This window comes from Chelon labrosus (genome assembly GCF_963514085.1).
Source record: "Chelon labrosus genome assembly, chromosome: 6".
Taxonomy (NCBI): domain Eukaryota; kingdom Metazoa; phylum Chordata; class Actinopteri; order Mugiliformes; family Mugilidae; genus Chelon; species Chelon labrosus.
Window position 1 is genome coordinate 17,857,820 of NC_140342.1, and position 20,394 is coordinate 17,878,213.

The 20,394-nt window shown below is 40.9% G+C and overlaps 1 protein-coding gene across 2 annotated transcripts; it reads right to left on the reverse strand.

Moving 5' to 3' along the window:
- Positions 1-433: 433 nt before the first annotated feature.
- On the reverse strand, positions 434-19,919 carry LOC311489537 (FYVE and coiled-coil domain-containing protein 1-like). 2 transcript variants are annotated; one of them, XM_084546661.1, is made up of 18 exons: positions 19,870-19,919; positions 19,075-19,167; positions 18,195-18,301; positions 16,974-17,099; positions 15,339-15,445; positions 13,601-13,744; positions 11,932-12,028; positions 9,392-11,833; positions 8,659-8,751; positions 7,173-7,291; positions 6,761-6,928; positions 6,358-6,498; positions 5,073-5,281; positions 4,814-4,955; positions 4,197-4,301; positions 2,995-3,205; positions 1,669-1,778; positions 434-1,578 (listed from the first exon to the last, which is right to left on the reverse strand). In XM_084546661.1, exons 2-18 carry the CDS (start codon positions 19,133-19,135, stop codon positions 1,503-1,505), a joined length of 4,458 nt encoding a protein of 1,485 aa, XP_084402787.1. In that variant the 5' UTR covers positions 19,136-19,167; positions 19,870-19,919; the 3' UTR covers positions 434-1,502. The 2 variants fall into 2 exon arrangements, with proteins under 2 accessions (XP_084402787.1, XP_084402786.1); XM_084546660.1 differs by having other exon boundaries at positions 434-1,778.
- Positions 19,920-20,394: the final 475 nt, after the last annotated feature.

A 20,394-nucleotide genomic window follows, 5' to 3' on the forward strand; every position in this document is an offset into this window, starting at 1 on the left:
GTTCTCGCAAATAAACGAAACGTACTTCTGTAACTGTGCAGAGAGGATGTTCTGCTGCCTTCAAACAGTGACATGATTAACATGCTCACATTCAACTATAGGAACAGCATCCTCTTGTGGTTCTCACAACCTTTGAAGTGGAAGTTTTCGATAAGGTTAGAATTAGTTAAGACGATGTTTTCAGAAGTGTTTGGTTAAGTGTTGACCCTCAGGCATCATTAGGGACATTTTTGTCCATCCGGGCAAATTGTTCCTCTTCACTTGGCCATCAGTTTGGCTGTGTTAGTGCATGTGGCACAGTTTTTTGTACGAAAGTCACTCTCTACACAAAGTTTGAAAATCAAAAAAAAAACAAAAACATTCCACTAAGTCAACAGACCACAGAGAAACACATTTACTACCCTCTTAAGTCATTAAGGATAAAAATGTTCACATCAAAAAAAAAAACAACAACTAATCTTGGTCATATCCGAGACTGATTTGAAAAAAAAAAAAATGCCCCAGTTTCCCAACGTTTTTATGGAAAATAACAAATTTTCTGTATTATTTTATTTTTTTCGTAAAAAACAACAGTGTCTTTAAATAATCAAACCTGCATTTAAAGGGTAGAAATGGTCAAAATGATGGATTTGTTTGGTAGTTTTGCAAAGTGCTGAAGTGGTTTAAGAGATTTATGCAGAAAAACAGTAATCAGTTAAGTTTTATAGCAGTTTTTTGGACGTGGGCATTTTTGTCCTTAATGACTCAAGAGGGTAGTGAATTAAACTGATGCCTGAGGGTTAAGTTAATTTACAGTAGCTTAGTATAATTTTATATGTCTGAGGAAAATGTTGATACTTCTAATCAACTCAACCTTTCACGTACTACGCTAAGTTAGTAACGGTTAGCTTCGGTTGCCCAGCAGCTGTGGTGGTCTTATGGGAGTATGAACAACTTCCCATGTCTACCACGAGCTCATGAGTTTCATCTGAAGGCAGTATTATTCCCGCGTTAGGAGAAGTCTAACTTTACGAGAAGAGTCCAATAAAAAAACAAAACAAAATTCAACACTGGGGTAAACCATAAACGCAGCTTTTACTCCTCTGAATCCACACACGCTAGATTTGTACGTGCTTACACACCTGTACTGTATGTGCACACACATTAAAAAAACGCAACAACCTGCAGCTCGGTTCATAATGACCCATTAATGCTTTTCCTTAACTTTTTTTTTTTTTATAAAAAGGTAGTGCATGCTCACATTCAGTAGTGTAACATTGTTTTCCTTCATATTATCCACCTCTGGTCAGCCTTATCGCGACTACATTTCAATTCATGGTTAACACATCACGAGCGAGTAGAAACCCAAAAGTGGCGTTTCTAAATGCCACAACCTTTACTTGAGGTTCCTTGACGTCAGAAGATTCCGACCCATTTGCTTCAAAACGATGCAGATGAGCTTTAGCAGCCTGAACAGTTTTCAATTGTCAGTTTTACACCTGTTTGGACTCCTTCTGTCCCATTCAGAGCGGGTCAGATCCATCGTAGACCACAGGTTTGTCCAGACTCAGATGGTACAGCACTTTCTTCGAGATGAACCTGACCAGAGAGAAGAAAGACAGAGAATTATCACTGCAACTTTTATTTTGTTTAGAGAGATGCTGAATAAGAGCACGCACAGTGGCTAACCTGGAGAAGGAGTTGTCAAAGATGAGCGTGTACTCTCCAGGGTTTCTGACCTTCAGTTCGCCTTGTATTGTCTCCTTGTGGGAGTTACAGCGGGTCAGTGGGATCAAAACCTGCATTTGTAGTTACGGTAGAGAAACATTTCGGTAAACATTAGGTGCAGATCTGAAAGAGCGAGAGAGTTACAACAAGAGGCAGGTGTACTCATATCTGAATCCAGCTCTGCATCTGCTTATTGAATCTAAGACTGCTGTGATGAACGTGTGCGGGACTTTCACCACTGCTTTGTGACATCCGTTAACCTCACCCTCACTCACAGTGTTTGCTTCATGCTGAAGGGCGCTGTGCTACAGTTGTAAAAGCAAAAGCAGTCGGAAAATACTTTATTATTCTGGAAACATCACCAAAATACAGTGAATACAGAATACAGTGAAGCTTACACCGATCAGCCGCAACATTAAAACCACTGACAGTTGAATTAAATAACATTGACCGTCTTGTGACAATTCAATGTTCTGCTGGGAAACTTTTGGACCTGGCATTCATACGGATGTTACTTAGACATGTAGCACCCACCTAGACCAGACCAGGCACCCCGTCCCCATAGCAATGACACTCCTTGATGGCAGCAGCCATCCCCAGCAGGATGCAGCCTGACACAACTCAATTTAATGGCACAATTCATTAGATCCCAAACTGATCAAGTATCTGTGGGATGCACTGAAACAAGCCTGATCCTCAGAGGCCCCTCCCCTCAACCCATAGGAACCAAAGGCCCCCACTAACAACATTCTGTTGCCAGACACCACAGGACACCCTCAGAAGGCCCATGTCCATTCTCTGATGAGTCACAACTGTTTTGGAGGCACAGGGGAAACCTACACTATGTTAGGATTGCTGGATTGGTGTACGGTCTTAAGACATGATGGATTGTAGATAAATATTTATTAGAGGGACCTGAATCCCTGAATCTTTTCACAGTTGTTGATTTCAGTGGGCACTTTTTTCTTCTTTTTTAACCTCCTGACGTAAGTGGACGCGTATTATCACATAATCATGGAGTCATACTTGTGTCCACTCTCTTCAGCAGTTCTTCGGTCTCTATTCAGATCTGGATAATTATCTAAAGGTTCATCACTATGAACAACTTCATTGTTTTCATTTGGCCATTTGGTTTTGTTCTTATAAAAATGGTTTGGTTACAGGTGCGGCCCATCATGTTCAACCAGTCAATCACTTTCAGTCAGGTATTTTGCCAACTTGGAACTGCATCCAGCTCTACATGTTTGTTTCAATGACTCCATGTTCATACACATGCTGGCGTCTCACCTTGGCCTGCTCCAGCGGAGTCTCTGCGCTCTCCCTGTAGACCACACTGAAGGAGATGCTCTTTGGTTCAGAGGTGAAAGTCCAGGAGACGGTGGGACCAGAACTGTTCATGGTGATGGGGATGGTGCTGTAACAGCTGGACTTGATGAAGAGCTCTTGGGAAGTGTCCCCGAACCCTGAGATGTCATCCACCGTGAAGTGGACTGAGAGCCTATAGCACAGGGAATTAATGAAGACACGTCACAATACCGCAGCTCTGCAACTAACACATGTTTTTTATTATAGATTAAAATATCATTGTTTTAGTTAGAAAGTCCTTTGTTTTTTCCAAATGCTAGTCCAACATCTATAAGTATTCAGTTAATTATGTTACAAAGAACCAGACATTTCTCCGAACATCCTGGCTTGCTGCTACATTTCTATTTAATTTCAACTGAATCTTTGGGTTTTGGGTTGCTAGTCTGATGAGCAACCTGATGAGCTTACTCTGGGATCTGGAAAATCATGATCAGAGTATTTAATCATCTTCTTATCATAGCAAATGATGGATCTAAACGTTAGATTCACTGATGATGAAAATAATCATTACTGTAGCTCAGCTTGCAGCCTTGAATTGAAAGCCTGAGGCAGAGACGAGGAGCAGGCAGCAGAAGTCTGCAGCTCACAGATCACTCCTTCCTCTCTCCACACTCCAGATTGCTTTCATTTTCAAACTTCAGCCCCAACTGACACTGACTCAATGAAAGATTTCATGCTGCTTCCTCTGGAGGCACAAAAGGCTTTATATGATTTTTCCACAAGTGACGTCGTTCTGCTTAAAAGAGTCTCTGATGTGTAAAATTGGGGGAGTTCACAGGCTTCCAGACAGTAACTGTTGATTACACTTTGCAATCAGTTTTATTTAAGGGGGTTGTTCTCAAAGGTCATGACTGACAAAAATAGTACCACGAGTCATAAACATAGAGTATGGAAAATTGCCCCATACTCTATGTAACAACTCTGTTACATGAAGCAAAAACAGAGCTTCTGCAACATTTACCAGTTAGAGAAGCTGCCTTGGCCTGCCACATGTAACACTTTCAGTTTTCACTTCTCTCTTTGGGAATTAGCACAAACCTGTCACCGCGAAAGTAAAGGAGGAACTTCCCATGAAAGTTAAAAGCCTCTCGTAACCTTTCTCAAGTGTATTCCAAGATACTCACGTGAGTTCTCCAGACTTCAGCAGGCAGATCTCTGCATCCTGTACTGCAGCACTGAAGTCCTCCGTATCCTCCGATGTGAGGTCTCCTGCACTGGCACTGCTGTTTCTAATCAGAATGGAAGACATTTTACATTTACACATAATTTACTGACTATCAATTTAGGGATAACTGATAAATTTTATTAGATACATGTGATAAAAAACTGATTACAGCCACTGTAACAAAAAAAAAATAGTAGTGTTGAATATTTTTTCAGAATCAGTGAAAAACTGTCTGGAGTATACATCCAATAAAAACATTTATGACCGGAGGACAGATGTGTACATATGTTACTAGAGTACATATTGTATGTAAAAACAGATATCCCCCAAACATATATCTTAAACACTAATAATGATAAAAATATGATTTTCTTGATTTAACCTTCATTTATCTTTTTAATGATGCCCAGCATTTATGTTTCCTCTGTTGAGACTGTGGATATTCTACAGAGTTAAACTGGAACAGATGCTTTTGACTGTTTATGGATTAACTCCATTGATTGGCATTTATCGAGCATGTTTTGGTTTGTAATGTCTACGGCAGTCGGTTTTGGGGGCTGCATGTGCGATACTTACAGTTGTGCTGCCCCCTGCTGTCCGTGTCCAGGAGAGCAGGCGGTGGCAAAAGAGAGGGAGTCACTGTCGTAGACCCCACTCACTTCGTCCTCTGTGATAATGTCAAAAACACCGTCGTCCAGCTTCTCGCTTTCATCTGCTCCTGGAAAGTTAATTACTAGATTTCACATTCTAGTATACCAACACATCTTGGATCTGAAGCAAATGTACAAATACCTTAGATCTTGATACTACAGTGTGTGTGTGTGTGATGCGTCACCTGAAATACTGGTCACAGCTCTGCCGGCCTGCAGAAGGCGACTAAAAGGTGTCCCCGGTGTGCTGTGAGTGATTTCCTCCTGTGGGTGGCGCTCAACCACTGCACTGTGCTGGTTGTAACAGTCCCTACAGCAGCGCTCCTTGTTGCCACCCTGCTGGGTGCTCACTGTGTTGCTGCAGCAATAGTAGCAGAAGGGACGTCCACACAGTCTGGAGAAGAAAAAAAAAAACATGACAGAGATAGATGGTGTGGGTAAAAATGGGTATTACTTAGAAATGCAGAATAGTACAAGGGAGATAGATACATCGGTGTGTAAGTGATAGTAGTAATAGTAGTGCTATTTAATGTAAAATGTCGACATATACAAAAAACATAAAAAATACAATATTCACAAAATTGCCAGTGACAAAAATCTGACTTCTGACATTTAATCTTGGGGCAGTTAATGGTCCTATGACTACTGCTATGCGGCAATGAGTCCCAGCCTGCAAGTGTAGAAGGGCCTGACTGTGAAAAGCAAATGTAAAAAATAGCATCCAGTGAAGACTAAAACGTTATATTTGCTGATTACTGTTGTAGTGTCAATATTGGAATATATTACTCTGTTCTCTTGGTAAGCATGTGCATCGTTATTATCACTGAGTAAATAATAACTTGCAAAATATTCAAACCAACTCTTGTAAATGTTTCAAACATCTTTTTTTTTCATAAATTCAATAGTTTAACTGAAATTTGATTTTATAGAATACAGACTTGATTACAGACAGAATAATGGCTGCCTTTAAAGACATAGAAGAGATATGCGCAGGCAATAGCTGCATATCAAGTACACAAAAGTACAAAAGCCAAAGTATAAAAGCCTTTTGTGTACTGCAGCGGTAAACCAATAAAGGTATAACCCATTTGCATAGACCGTAATCCTTTACATTTCTCTTTAGTAATGTATAGTCTTTACTTTACTAGTCAGATACATCTTGTAAATCTAAATGAGAAGTGAAATACAGAAATAAAAGGTCAGTGATACTATTCCTCTGACTTTTAATTTCGTTTACCTCCACCAATTAGATGGGTCGGTTTAACTTCAGTCCTGAAGTCATTTACCTTGGACATACAGTATGTTTTGCACAGTGACAGCCTTTTGCAAAACAAAGTGCTGTGTTGCACAACTGTCCCACCTGACATCTGAAACATGGACTTAAATCTGCTTTTATTTTTATTGCACTGCTGTGGTTCTACTGGTTGTGCAACTGATTATTGCATCTCATTGCACAGAGGATCGTCCGACCTGCAGTTGTATTTGCGAAGCCACCAGCTGAACTGAGTGTGACAGCCCAGACAGTAGTTGACGTCTCTCTCCGTCTCCTCATCTCGCAGTTTCTGCTCAAACTCCAGAGCGTCTGACTTCTGCCACAGTGCGTCTTTCTCTCTGCAGAGATCACAAGCAACTGTTTGTAAAGATTTCACAAGAACACCTTGCAGAATATAACAAAAAAATTACAAAAGCAGTGCAACACAAATAACTTTGAATAGACATCTGAAAATAAAATCAATTTAAAATTGTGATCCCTTATTTGAGCAAACTTGGAGCAGTGGGCAGCCACCGTTGAGGCCCCCTGAGAGCATTTGCAGGGGTTAGTCTGCTTCTCTAACCGGTAGTCCACAAATTGAAATAGAAAGGAGGTTTATACCTGATGAGCTCCACAAGCCTTTCCTCCAAATTGATTTTGGTACGGTAAAGATCATCAAGTTCAGCAGCTGCCTTAAGATCGAAGCTCTGTTTATCTTGTGTCACTCTCCGCAGGTTGTCAGCCATCTCCTGACAGGCCTGCCGAGCTGCTGCTAGCCCCTCTTCAGACCTGCAAACGTGGATACAGAATCTCATTCATTCGATATGTTCAAAACAACACGGAGAATCTCAGGTAGCTTTGATTGTTTCCGTGCAAATATTATTTTTAGGTGAGAATTTTAAAAAAAATCAACAAGAACAGACCTAAAGCAGAATAAAAAAAAATTACTCCGATCTAAACACACAGATTAAAACATTTCATCACAGAGCTTTAATTTGGTCTGGTGTGTGTGATTATGAATACAGTATCTCACCTTGATAAATTCCCTTTCAGATGGATTATCTCGTCTTCTTTCTGCTGGATGAGATTTTTAGATTCAGCCATCTGGATGTTTTTCTCCTCAATCTGTTGGCAATGTCTCTGATTTTCAGCCTGTGATCAGCACAGCAAAGCAACACATTATTTCTGCTTCTTTGTAAATCATGCTTGTGACCATAACATTATGATTACTTCAATTGCCAATACACACGACTGGAATACGTGTTTTCATTTATCAATCCCAGGCATGCATATGCAGACAGAAAGGCACGTCTTCTACATGCATTTAGTCACAGAATCGTCTTCTGTTGGTTTTTGCAGCGTTGCCTCTGTCAAACAGTTAACAAGTTTCATTTCCCCTCCCTGGAACCACTGTGGACAAACAGCAATGTCACTACATCAGCTACACCAACCACAATTTCAATTCTACTTCCAAAGAAGAGTTGATGTGGCCTTCATGATTCTTATCAACTGAAGTGCCTATAATATCAAATCTCTATAAAGTGACCCAAGTTACTTAAAAATACTAAATACTCTACAAGTATTCAACCCCTCCGTCAGTATTTAGTAAATTAAGCTTTCAGCAGCAACTACAGTTTAATAGTCTTCATCAGTTTGCACATCTGGTCACTCAATTATTCTTTAGCAGCAAATTGGCTCAAGTTCTATAAAGTTAAATGGGGACAACAAGCCACAAATTTGTGACTGGAACTGAACTTGGCCACTCCAGTACAATAACTTATTGTTGTTGTTTTTTTCAAACCACTCCTGTTAGCTTTGGCTTTGCATTCGGCATTTTTTCGGCAAGGTTTGAGGACACAAAATAAGAGTTGGATCCAATTAGACCACAGAACCTCCTTACAATTGAATTCAAAGTTGTTTTAATAGCAATCTATACATACACGATCAGGCACAACATTTTGACCACTGACAGGTGAAGTAAATAACTAAGTAAATAAATTGACCATCTCGTGAGAATACAGAGTTCTGCTGGGAAACTTGTGGATCTGGCATTCATGTGGATGTTACTTAGACATGTAGCACCCACCTAGACCAGACCAGGCACCCCCACCCCATAGCAATGACACTCCTTGATGGCAGCAGCCATCCTCACCGGGATGCAGCCTGACACAGGCACACACACAAAAACAACTAAAAAAAACATGAAGAACAGCACAAGGTGTTGACCTGGCCTCCAAATTCACTAGATCCCAAACTGATCAAGTATCTGTGGGATGATCCACAGAGGCCCCTCCCCTCAATCCATAGGACCCAAAGGCCCCCACTAACAACATTCTGTTGCCCGACACCACAGGACACCCTCAGAAGGACCATGTCCATTCTCTGATGAGTCACATCTGTTTTGGAGGCACAAGGGAGACCTACACATTATTAGGAAGGTGGTCATAATGTTATGCCTGATCGACTGGCTGCCCATGACAGTGCACAGAACATTTTAAGCTGCAGGTTTGTCCTCTCACCTGGAGCCATTTTAGATTGTTCTCCAAGCCGACAACTTTCTCCTGCTCCACCTCCAGCTGCAGTTTCGCTTCCTTCAACTCCTGATTTACGCTCTAGATGAAAACAGAAGTCATAAATTTATTACACCAATGGTTTCGAAAATATAACTTGAATCGAGACATTACATTAGGGAACAACTACATAAAACAATCAAGCAGTACATTTACATGCAGAGACGTAAACAGGGCACTCAGAGAAACCAGGCTAAATAATTGGAGAGCAGCCCAGGATACTTAATTTCAAAGCATAGTTTATTTATTTCAGTAGCGATAGAAATGCTGCTTCATGACTTTAGATTTTTTTGTGTGTCAGCAGTGCAATGAGACTACTTTCCTCACAGTCTGTATGTGCAAATTTTACCAACACTTGAGTGTGTGAGACTACTGTAGTTACAACTTTTGTTTTGCTGTTGAGAATACATCTGCTGCTTCACATAGTATTTCTTCTCATCCAACCACTCTGTTACTTCTTCCTCTCTTTGGAAAGGGATTAGAAACTTGTGTGCTCCCACATAGGGAACATAACAAAGAAATTGTGGTTCTCCAGAAGAAAGCTGTAGAAAGCTGGTTCCTCTGACAATGGAAAGCAGATTTCTTGTGTACTTGACACTTTATACGTATATCGGTGGCAGAAAGAGAACAGTAACATGAGGTGCATGTAAACACACTGAAGCACAGCTTGCTAATGTCTGACCTGGAGCTGGTTTTCATTAGCCAAAGTTTGGCTGCTGATCTGGAGTCGGAGCGCCTGGATCTCCTCCTGGCTCGTCTCCTGCACAGCTTCAGCCTCTTGTTGCGCCTTACTCAGCTCTGTCTGCAGGTTCTGCTTGGATGCCAACAGAACCTCACTGTTTTGGAGCTGACTGTGGAGTTCCTGGTTCTCCTGACGTAGCTGCTCCATGCAGGTGTTCAGCCTCTCTGCCTCCTGAGTGGCCTCCTCCTCCAGCTCCTGCAGCCTCGTTGACAGGCCCTCCCAGCGCAGACGAGCCTCCTCATTCTCAGCGGTCAGCATGCACACGTGCACACCTAGTTCTGCCGTCTCAGTGTTGGCTCTGTGAAGGGCCTCCCGTGATTCACTGTTCTCCAGACACAAGGCCTCGTAACGCAGCTTAAGTTTATCTAGCTGCTCTCTGGAAGCTGTCACCTCTGCAGCCAGACCTGCTCGAGCCTGTGCCTCACCGTCACGCTCGCGGATAAGAGACTCCTCACGCTCCCGAGAACGAAGTATCTCATCCACATGACGGCGGTTAAGCTCCTCTACTTGGGCCTTGAGTTGATCTGCCAAAACGCGGAGGTCCTCTCTGGAGGCCTCCGTCACCTCCTGCAGTGCCTGAACCTTCATCCTCTCCTCACTCCCTGCCAGGAGCTGAGCCCTGAGCTCCACCACCTCTTCACGGATCCTGGTTACCTCCCTTTGGTTGAGCTCCAGTTGTGCCTCAGCTATAACCAGCCTGAATGGGCCCTCTTTTGTCTCCACTGAGGAAGCCTGATGCTCGTTGTGAAGCTTCTGCATTTTTTCATTGCTCTCTGCAGCTCCCTTTTCATGGTGCAGCTCTCCGGTGCTGCTCTCCAGCTCCTCAGCTCGAGTCTGCAGGAGACCACATTTTACAGTCTGGTCTCTCAGCTTAGCTTCAGTTTCCTGGAGCTTCTCAAGTAACTCTGCTTGGCTTCTTTGGGACACCGTGAGGTTCTTGTCCAACTTTTCAGCTTTGGCAGTGAGTAAGTCCACTTCCTGTTGACTTGTGGCTAACTGTTTCTTCAGTGAGGACTGAACATCTAGAAGCTCCCTGTTCTCATGTTCTAGCTTCTTTGAAAGAGCATCTAATTCTTCCTTCTGGACAATCACCTTCTGGGCAATCTCCTCCAAATGCAGGTTTTCATCTAAAAGCTTCTTCTCTCTGTCTTCTACACACATATTAGCAGCTTCTAATCTACCTTTTAAGTGGTTCTCAGAGGCCCTCAAGGAAGCTAACTGGTCTAACAAGGCGGCCCTGCTCCCGGTCAGCTCTGTAATGCTTGTCTCATTCTTCTGAACTGTTTGGAGTAGCTTTGTGTTTATTTCCATGAGATTTCTGCACTGGGTTTTGTACTCCTCTGTGTTCTCCTTTTCTTTGCGGGACATGACTTCATTATCGTTAAGTCGAGAGCTCAGAGTGTCCTTCTCAACATTTACCTTCTCCAACTGCTCCGCTAAATGTTTAATTCTTTCTGAACTAGTAGCTAGCTCTTTCTCTCTGTTTCTCAGAGTTATTCTTAAATCCAAGATCAGGCTCTCCAGTTCCTCATTGTGGTTACTACTCATGCTGCATTGCTGCTCTATCTCCTCCCTCTCTTCCTGCAGCCTTTTCCTCAGTTCCTCTGCCTGTCGCTCCCTACACTCCAGTGAAGCTTGCAGATCGTGAAGTTGGGCTCTGAGGTTCCCTGTCTCCTTTTCTTTTAAAGTCAACGCCCCCTGAATTCTACTGACAGCACTTTGGAGTTCCTCCAGCCGTGCCAGCGCGTCTTCCCGTTCATCATTGGCTCCAGCTTTTACTTCAGCTAGCTTCTCCTCGCTGTTCCTCAACTCTTCTTCCCTCAGTTTCAGCTCCTGCGACAGACGTTCATTGTGTCTGGCCCTGTCGTCAGCCTCTCGCTTTGCCTCCAACCTCTCCTCCTCTGCAGTCTTGAGCTTATCCAGGAGCTCCTGGATTTTCCAGGCAGAGTCGCAATAGCTAGCAGTTTGTTGCCCCTTTTCTTTAAGAGCTTCATCCAACTTAGAAAGAAGCTCCATATTTTTGTTCTCAGCAGCTGTAAGTCTGTCTTGTAGTTCAGAGTTTACTGATTCCCAACAGGGCTGATGGTGATTTATTCTCTCTTCATTAGCAGCTTCTTGGTTACTTTGGGCCTCTGTAGATGCTAAATTATGAGACTTCTGGTCTGATAACTGGCCTTGAAGGTCTTTAACGACATCTTTCAGCTCAGCAGCCTCTTTGCCTAACTCCTGAACCCGTGCCAGAAGCTCCCGCTGTCTGAGCTCTGACTGGTCGAGCTCAACTCGGAGATTCTCTGCAATGCTGCTAGAAGATGGTTCCCCCAGTTCTCCCAGATCACCAAGGAGACTGTGACTCAGGTCCGGGATAGGGAGAAACTCCTGTGCCTGGTCAGTGAATGGAAATAGAGTTCTGGTCAGGTGCTGCAAACATCAGTCACATTTTTTGAGATCTACACAGAGTGTGAATAACATTATTCATGTACCTGTGAGTGTGAATAGCTGCTGACCAGGCTGTTGATGCTGGAGCAGCGACTAGGAGGCTTCCACAGGAAAGCTGACGAGCCAGTTCCTATTGTTCGCCTTTTACATAATGAGATACTGAACATCAGTGTCACATAAACCAAGATAAACAGAACGCAACAAGCTGAGGATACTTTAAGTTAGACTATGAAGGTGGCTCTGGGGTGAGACTTAAATGTGGTAACAATTATAGAAAAGAGAAGCCAAGTGCAGACACTAAGCAACACAGAGTTTTTAAGAAGGAACCAAGAAATTATGCAATACGTTTCGTTAAAGAACTTCCTTTACTAGAAAAACTGATTCAGTTCTCAGTGTTGGTTATTTTTTATTTAAAAAACAACCAACATTAGTACATCTGTGGAATCTATTGCAGTTAAATCAAATACAGTACAACTGTTCTGCCTTCAACTTCACTTTTTTTTTTTTTTCACATGGAAATTACTGCATCTGCAAATTTCTGCATAACACCCACACCCAACCATGCTTGAACTTTTAGTGTACGTTTTCTGCAAGAATTTACAAAGACGTGTAGCAATGTAAGGATTAGCTTTCAAGGAGATTATTAGCAAGATGGAAAACCCCACCTGAAATGGTGCCAATACTGTTGTTTATGTCATATTTCCTCAAGTCTGTAAAGTTGCTTGCAATAATAATTTTTAACCTATCTTCTAAAATACCTGAGCCAAGTAAAGAGTTTTATGAAGACTCAATATTAAAAAATACTATAACAACATCTAAATAAATGTAATATACTGCATTGCTTAAATCCACTTCTTCAGAATTCACATGATACTGTTTCAGCAATGTGTTTTCTGATTAAGTAACTGAAGTGTTAAATGTTCCATCTCCGGTACTGCGATGAAATTGTTTCTGTCTAGCCGCCTAGTCATGATAAATGCAAAAGAAACCAATTTTGTGTGGTTTGTAATGTTTCTGGGTATTCTTGAGGAAAAAAAACAAAAAAACTAAAAGACTAACATAAACAAAATAACAAACAACAAAATAAAGGCTAGTTTTATTAATGGAATATAATCATTTGCCACGACCATTCAACCATTTTCAGTCCTGTTTGTGTTGTTGCATTATGTTTAAAGATTTACATTATTTTATTTTTTTTATTTATTATTATTATTATAGAGGGAGTGCGGCACAAATTATAGTCTGAATAACTGTGTTAACTGAGTGATTGCAAACTGATGACAAAGAAGTGAAAATGTTTGACAAAGGTGCTGACGTGAGGAATAACTATCCAAGCTCACACACTGTTGGCACCCACAGGTTCTCGCGCACATTTAAACACACTCGAGCGAGAAAAAAAAAAAAGACTTGTGAATGTGCAAGGTGATAAGATAATTAAGTGTCACTTTTGAATACTTCCTCGCCATAAGCTTACGATAGCTGCCCTAAACTGGTGTGCTATTTCTACTTACATTAAGTCTTCCTCAGATTTACGTATCGTTTTGCAATCATTTCCACCTCTTGGTAGAAGAAAATGCTTTTATTTCTTTGTTATGCATCTCATATTTCCCGAAAAGCAAAATCACGGGTCATTTTTCTTTTGTTTTTGCTCAGCCAAATAAAGAAAACTGCTAGTTGTGAAAGCTTTAACAGATAAATGTAGGCACTGGTTACCTTGCAAATGTTGGCCAGTCTGCATCAAGGTCGTAACCACGGGCAGCCACATCAAACTGGATCTGGTTGAGCTCATAAAGATGGTTTATTATGTCAGCGGTGAGATGAGACTTTAGAAAGGGACTCCGGGCATAATACCAGTCACTGCAAACAAACATAAAGGAAACACGCAGGGTTTTTTATATACGACGACGAAATGTTCGTACTGCTTGTAAAGTAATGCGTTGTAATATTATACAGTGAAGAAAGGTGAAACATCACAACAAAAAAGCTAAAAAAAATTAATAAAATAATAAAATTACACTGATATGTTATTCAAATAACATCCCATGTAGTGCACAAGAACCAAATAAAGTGCAGTAATTAAATCATGTTAAATAGAAATAACATTTTCATTCTTTAATTCCAGACGTTTCTTATTTGCCAGGTTCCCTATTATCGTTAAGCTACAATCACTTCCTCATTTCCTGATAGAAATAGAATTCTAGGAAAACAGGATTTAGGTGGATATAAAAACCTGACTCTGATATAAGGCCATGTAAAGCCCTGCTTCTCTCTCTAGCGTTGAGGTGAACTGATCTTTGATTATTTGAGAAATTACTGTGCATATCATCTTAAAACTGAAACACGAGGCACATTCAGACCCTGTTCTTCTAAATACCAAAATTGCACTTTAACCAATGAAATCAGAAAACAAAGTCAATAGAGCGAGATTTAATGTAAACTCCTACAGCATGTTGGCCAACTCTGTCAAAGTTATCGCTAATAGTTGTTTGTTTGGTAAAAGACAGGAAGTGAGCGGCGTCTACAGATTATACTATATGGTTGTTGTTTTCTCGAAAAAACAGAAATAAAACATAAAAAAGGAAGAGAGAGTCACACTTCCTGAGAACAGACAGCGTAAACAGCACTACACCTCACTGTCGTAATCTGGTTTGCAACAAAAGGTGACACCACCCACGTAGAGTCACCAGAGTATATTCTGCAAAACATCTTACATTTTTTATAGTTTTCTTGTGAAATATCGCCACTTGCTCTAACTTGTGCCTTTTCATCTATTAGCGTCTACTGACAATCACACATACTCTGCAGAGTACACGCAACCCTAACCCTAACCCTAACCCACAGAGCACCATTCCCTGGTATAACACTGGAAGATGCACACATAGGCTACTTTGGTTTAGCAGGCGAAGGGGCTTGTCAACCCAAGGGTTAGCAGTTGTACCTCACGCAAGACACTGAACCCCAATTTATGAATGTCCAAGTGCGTGAATGTAGATGCGCTTGTGTGAACAGGATTGAAAAGCACTTTGAGTGTCAATACGTAGGAAAGCGCTGTATTAATGCAAGATCATTTACAATTTACACAGGGTGATGCAAGTCAGTAACAATAGCTCGTTCAAACCTCATCCTGAGGAGGCACAAAGACAATCTGGACCAGAAGTATTAGCGACAGAAGTGCCCACAAATGTAAGAAAACACACATGGACGATCTGAACAGACCAAACAGATGTGTGATTAGACATCCCGTTAATGTGTTTTGAATATTTCCAGGCTTCAATCAGTGGCAGCTGAAGCAGCAAGAGAGGGTGAGGAATAGATAGCCATGGCTAATGAAGGGAGAGACGTATCTAATTCTGTGGGAAACACCGAGTACATCATGAACACTGATTACGACAACTTTAAGATGACAAATATGCTCAGACGTAAGTGTATGTGAGCTCCTGCGTCCTCTGACCTTGTGATTTTCTGATTTATGAGACACTGCTGCAGTGTGTCAGCAAGGCGCTGGTGAACGAGTGAGTAGCGGATGAAGGCCCTTCCTTTCCCCAGTGACGTCTTCAACTGAGGACAAAAAAAAAAAAAATATTTATTCATATATACACACGCACAGAACTGATAGTGTTCCTAGTTCCTTAATATTCTCTCTGTGAAAACACTTTTGGTGGCAGCAAAGTAAGATGTCTTCAAATGTTTTCGTCCAACCAACTGTCAAAGATATTTATTTTGCAATGTTATATAATTTATAAAATCTGAAAACAACTAATCTTACTTTAAAAATGACCAGTTTGATCAATTCTATAGCTCCAAGTTAATTTATTTCAGCTTAAGGATATCTGCATTTAGTGGTCATCGCTATAATAGGCACTAAATGTACAATGACGATGTGTAAGCCCAGACTGTGGCAGATGGAGGGATTTATGTAAGACAACAGACAACCAGATCGGCTCTACCAGAGGGACACCAGCTGGAGACGTCCTTATGCTTGAGACTGACGGACAGGATACAAAAAGAGTGAGAGAGGAATAAAAGTAATATTTCAAAGTACTGAAGGTCTCCAAAAATAAGTCGTATGTTACTTCCTAAACTTTGTGACTTTGTGACATGTAAAACCCTGGAGACATGTTTCGCTAATGAATCAAACTCAATTAGTGAGTAAACTGTAACCAGAAGTGCTCTTCTTATGCTCATGAATCAGGGCGTAGTTATTCATTAACTCTCTTATTACAGCACACAGCACATTTATATCAGAGTTATACATAAAGAATGAAACATGAGCACTACACTACAGCTGAAACAATTAGACAATAGTTCAGTCAACAAAACATTAACGTCAAATAGTTTGATCATTCATCCAGTTCCTGTTTTTTCAAGCAAAAATGTTAAATATGTGCCGCTTACAGCTTCTCAAACATCCGCTATTTTTGTGCGTCAAAAGATGATAGCAAACTGAACATCCTGATCCTGGCCTGTTGGGTGGAAAAACACATTTAAAGATGGCACCTTAGCATCTTAAAAAATATATAATGGACAGATTAAACGATTAATTCAACAAGCCAAAAAGCAAAAAGCCCCTTGAATGTACGATAATTCATTTTCTGTCGCTATTTGTATTTGTATTTTCTACAGCGCTATAAAATAATTCACCCTCTGTCATAACAAAAGGAATTAATGGATCCCCCTTGTCGAATGTGACTAGATTTGCCAAAACAAGCCAAACCAACATGACTTATACATGCCAATATACCACAAAAGAAAGTCTTTGGATGTTTTTAAGCACAGGAAGTCTACATAACAAACACACTGAAGGTAAAGCAAGCAACAAATTAAATACTATATAAACTAGGACTAAATTAACAGCAGTTATTCTGTTGTGAAGCTCACCTCTGTGAATTCCCGGGACAGAAAGTGAGTACAGGTGATACAGGCGTAAAACAGCAAGTGATTTCCCAACACAGAGCCTCACTGTGCCGCACTCACCACGGGATTAGTTACATGGTTATACAGGCACTGTGTGTGTTGCACGCCATGGCGGGGGGTGAGTCCCTGAGAGCGACAGTGCGTGTGGTTGTGTGTTGCAGAGGAGGATTACCTCAGGGATGGACTTAACAAAACGGATGCCATCGTTAGCTCCCTTGATCTTAATCAGGCAGTCGCAGAAGTAATCCCAGTAGTCTTTCCTCTGGCCGAGAAAGGTTGTCTTCTCTTTCTGGTCAAACTAAGAAACCCAAAACATTATAACAGCATTATCTGACAATAACCTCTGTGGTGTGGCTAGTACAAGACATAGTTGTTAATTTGGTATTCATATGATTTGTACTTTTATGACAGAAGTATGACTAGAGCTGTGGCTCATCTTATGATACTTGGAGGAGTTGCAGAATGATTAATACAGTGGGAGGCAGAGACACAACTTCTCCTTTGCTTTATTTACACTAATAATTTCACTTTTTATGGCCACTAAGTTGCAAAACAATCTAAGCAGACCAAAAAAACCAGTCACTCTATTATAAAACTCCCCATTAAGCTAGATTTATGCTCCTGCGTCATCAACACAGAGCCTATGTGGTAGCTTACGCAAGTGGCCTGTGCTCTGATATACTAGCACCATTACATTACGCCACTAAAACACAGTCGGTGAGAGCAGAACGGCTAATGTTGGAGTTGGAACAAGAGTTACTTTTATTGAAATGAGAAGACGTCGGTGTAGATGGTGTTTAGGAGACAGAGGAAGGGCAAATTTTCTGTGCTTGTCAGCCACTGAAGAACATGGACAAGGAAATGCATTTGGGACCAGTCGTGTTTCAGTCTGCATTGACACAAGATGTAGGTAAATTTCCAGGAAGGTGCAAATCAGACGTATGTATGGTGCAGTACATTTGCTGTAGACCTGCTATTGAAGCATACATCTAGCGTTGCTCTTCACACATGCAACCATTGAATCCAAGCAATGCTTGCTCACAACCCCTGGTTACAGACTTGCATACTGCATGTTGCATATTACCAAATAGTTTTCATTTTTATATGTTTTTGAGGTCTCACCAGTAGTAAACAAGATAAAGAGACAAAAAGTAAGATTTGAAAACCCTGGTCTTGTGAGTAAACCTGCATTAGCTATTTTAAAAAAATCAGTCAAAGTCACATTTACACAGTTTTCATGTTTTATGGACCATATAGCTCAAGTAACTTATCTCTAAAGTCTATATATATATATATATATATATATATATGTATATAAAATCAATAAGTAAACTCAAGCCAAATCTATCTGATGAACTCTAAATCTGAGTTTTAAGGTTGTTTATATCAATACCTGCAGCAGGTATTCTAGCTTGTAGAAGAACTTGTGTAGGTTGCCGCTGTCATCAGTTATAGGTTCACCGCACTCTTTGTGTTCTTTACTCAACTCCAGAACAGCATCTAAAGTAAAGAGGAAAAGCATTACTAACACACACACAATGATCACATTATTGTGTACACTCAGAAGGCAAAAGAGTCTGCACACAGTATTTTCTGAGCCACAGATCAAGCATTTCAACCCATAAATCAGTGACTGACCACAACGTTGCAGTTATTCTTTGAGCAAGATACTGTGTGTAGGTATTTGTAAGCCAGGCACAGGCGGCACACAGACGCCGATCAGGCATAACATTATGACAACCTTACTGATATTGTGTAGGTCTCCTTTACGCCTCTAAAACAGTTGTGACTCATCAGAGAATGGACATGGGCCTTCTGAGGGTGTCCTGTGGTGTCTCGTAACAGAATGTTGTTAGTGAGGGACCTTTGGGTCCTATGTCTTGAGGGGAGGGGCCTCTGTGGATCATCCCACAGATACTTGATCAGTTTGGGATCTAGTGAATTTGGAGGCCAGGCCAACACCTTGTGCTGTTCTTCATGTTTTTTGAGTTGCTCCTAAACCTTTTGTTGTGTGTGTGTGCCTGTGTCAGGCTGCATCCTGTTGGGGATGGATGTTGTCATCAAGTGTGTCATTGTGTCAAGTGTCATTGCTATGGGGTGGGGGTGTCTGGTCTGCTCTAGGTGGGTGCTACATGTCTATGCAACATCCACACAAATGCCTGGTAAAAAGGTTTCCTAGCAGAACACTGTATTGCCACGAGATGGTCAGTGGTCATAATAGTATGCCTGATCTGTGTACATTATGGTGTTTACTGTGTGGACAGTTTAATTACCCTGCAGATCTCTGATTATCCTGTGCAGCTGTTTATCTCCAACTGAAGAGGAGGACGCCATGGTAAGGGAAGGGGCGATGCAGTCGGGAAATTCTTAATACAGGATTGAAAATACAGAAATTCACATTATTTTGCATGCTTCAGAACATGAACACTTCTTCACATGTCCCTGCACATTCATGAATATACACCGAAACATTGATCAGCAGCATGTGACTGTAAAGAAAATGTGCCAAACTCTGAGGGATAAACAAAAAGCCTGCTGCCCTAAAATAGTGTAAGTAGTAAAGTAATGAGCTCTTTCATAAAGGCGGTGTTGTATTCAGCTTAATATATGCTGACTTTAACAGATAAGACAACCTAAATATAACTAAAAATAGAGTATACATTTTGTTAAGATGACACACGGATGAAACTGGACTAGCTAAGTAAAGTTAGCAAAAATCTGTCTGCAGTTACAGAAGGTACGACAGGTGAAACCGTTATCGCTGTTATCAGCCATAAAAACCTTATCAGCTCTCACTGACACAACATCTATGTACAGTTAAACCCCGTCGCCATTACGAACCAGGAAAGTTCACCTGTACCGCTCCCAAAACTGCTTTAAAATGCAGCAAACCGTGACATAAACAAGGATTTATCAAAGCTTGTGTGCGCTACAGTACATACACCTGCTCTCAGTTATTCATTTCCTGGTCTCGTTTATGATTCATTTCTGTCAAAAATCGTCGCCGTTTGATCGTAAATAAAGAGAAACGTCCTAATATCAAACATATGACAGCGTATTGAACGTACTTGATGTTTAAAATTGTCCGAAGAGTCCAGTTTTGTGGGTGAGACAGCAGAAACTTGCTGGGGCGGGAGGCGGGCTCTGTGAATGATTGACAGGCGAATCGGCCAATTAACCGCCTGCTACAGCTGAAGTCCGCGCAAGTTTGGTTGAAAGGTAAAATGGTAAATAAACAGATTTGGTAAACCATAAAAAAGGGTCATACATAAAAAATAGATACAACAATAAAATATTAATATATGGTGATTTTTTTTCTTATGAAATACATTAAAATCCACAAAATGCACATCTCCAGAATAACAATTCAACAGAAAATCTTCAGATAACATAGCGAGAGATAAGATGTACAGTGATACATAGTACAATGCACAGTGAAATGTATTTTTGTACCTGCAGCCAGTAGTAAAAAAGTAATAACATAGACTTGATAGAAATATAGACTGTAAACTTGAAATGTAAACTTAAAGGGGGTAGCTCATATATACTTACATTTACAATATTTGAAAGAAGCTATGTGATTAAAGTGCACT

Bases quoted from the DNA above. Each gene is read 5' to 3' on its own strand.
- LOC311489537 (XM_084546660.1), bottom strand. From the start codon at position 19,135: ATGGCGTCCTCCTCTTCAGTTGGAGATAAACAGCTGCACAGGATAATC. The intron at 18,302-19,074 runs GTAATTAAACTG...TCTTTACTTTAG, and splicing joins GATAATCAGAGATCTGCAGG to ATGCTGTTCTGGAGTTGAGT. The intron at 6,929-7,172 runs GTGAGATACTGT...CCACGTTTGCAG, and splicing joins CTGAAAGGGAATTTATCAAG to GTCTGAAGAGGGGCTAGCAG.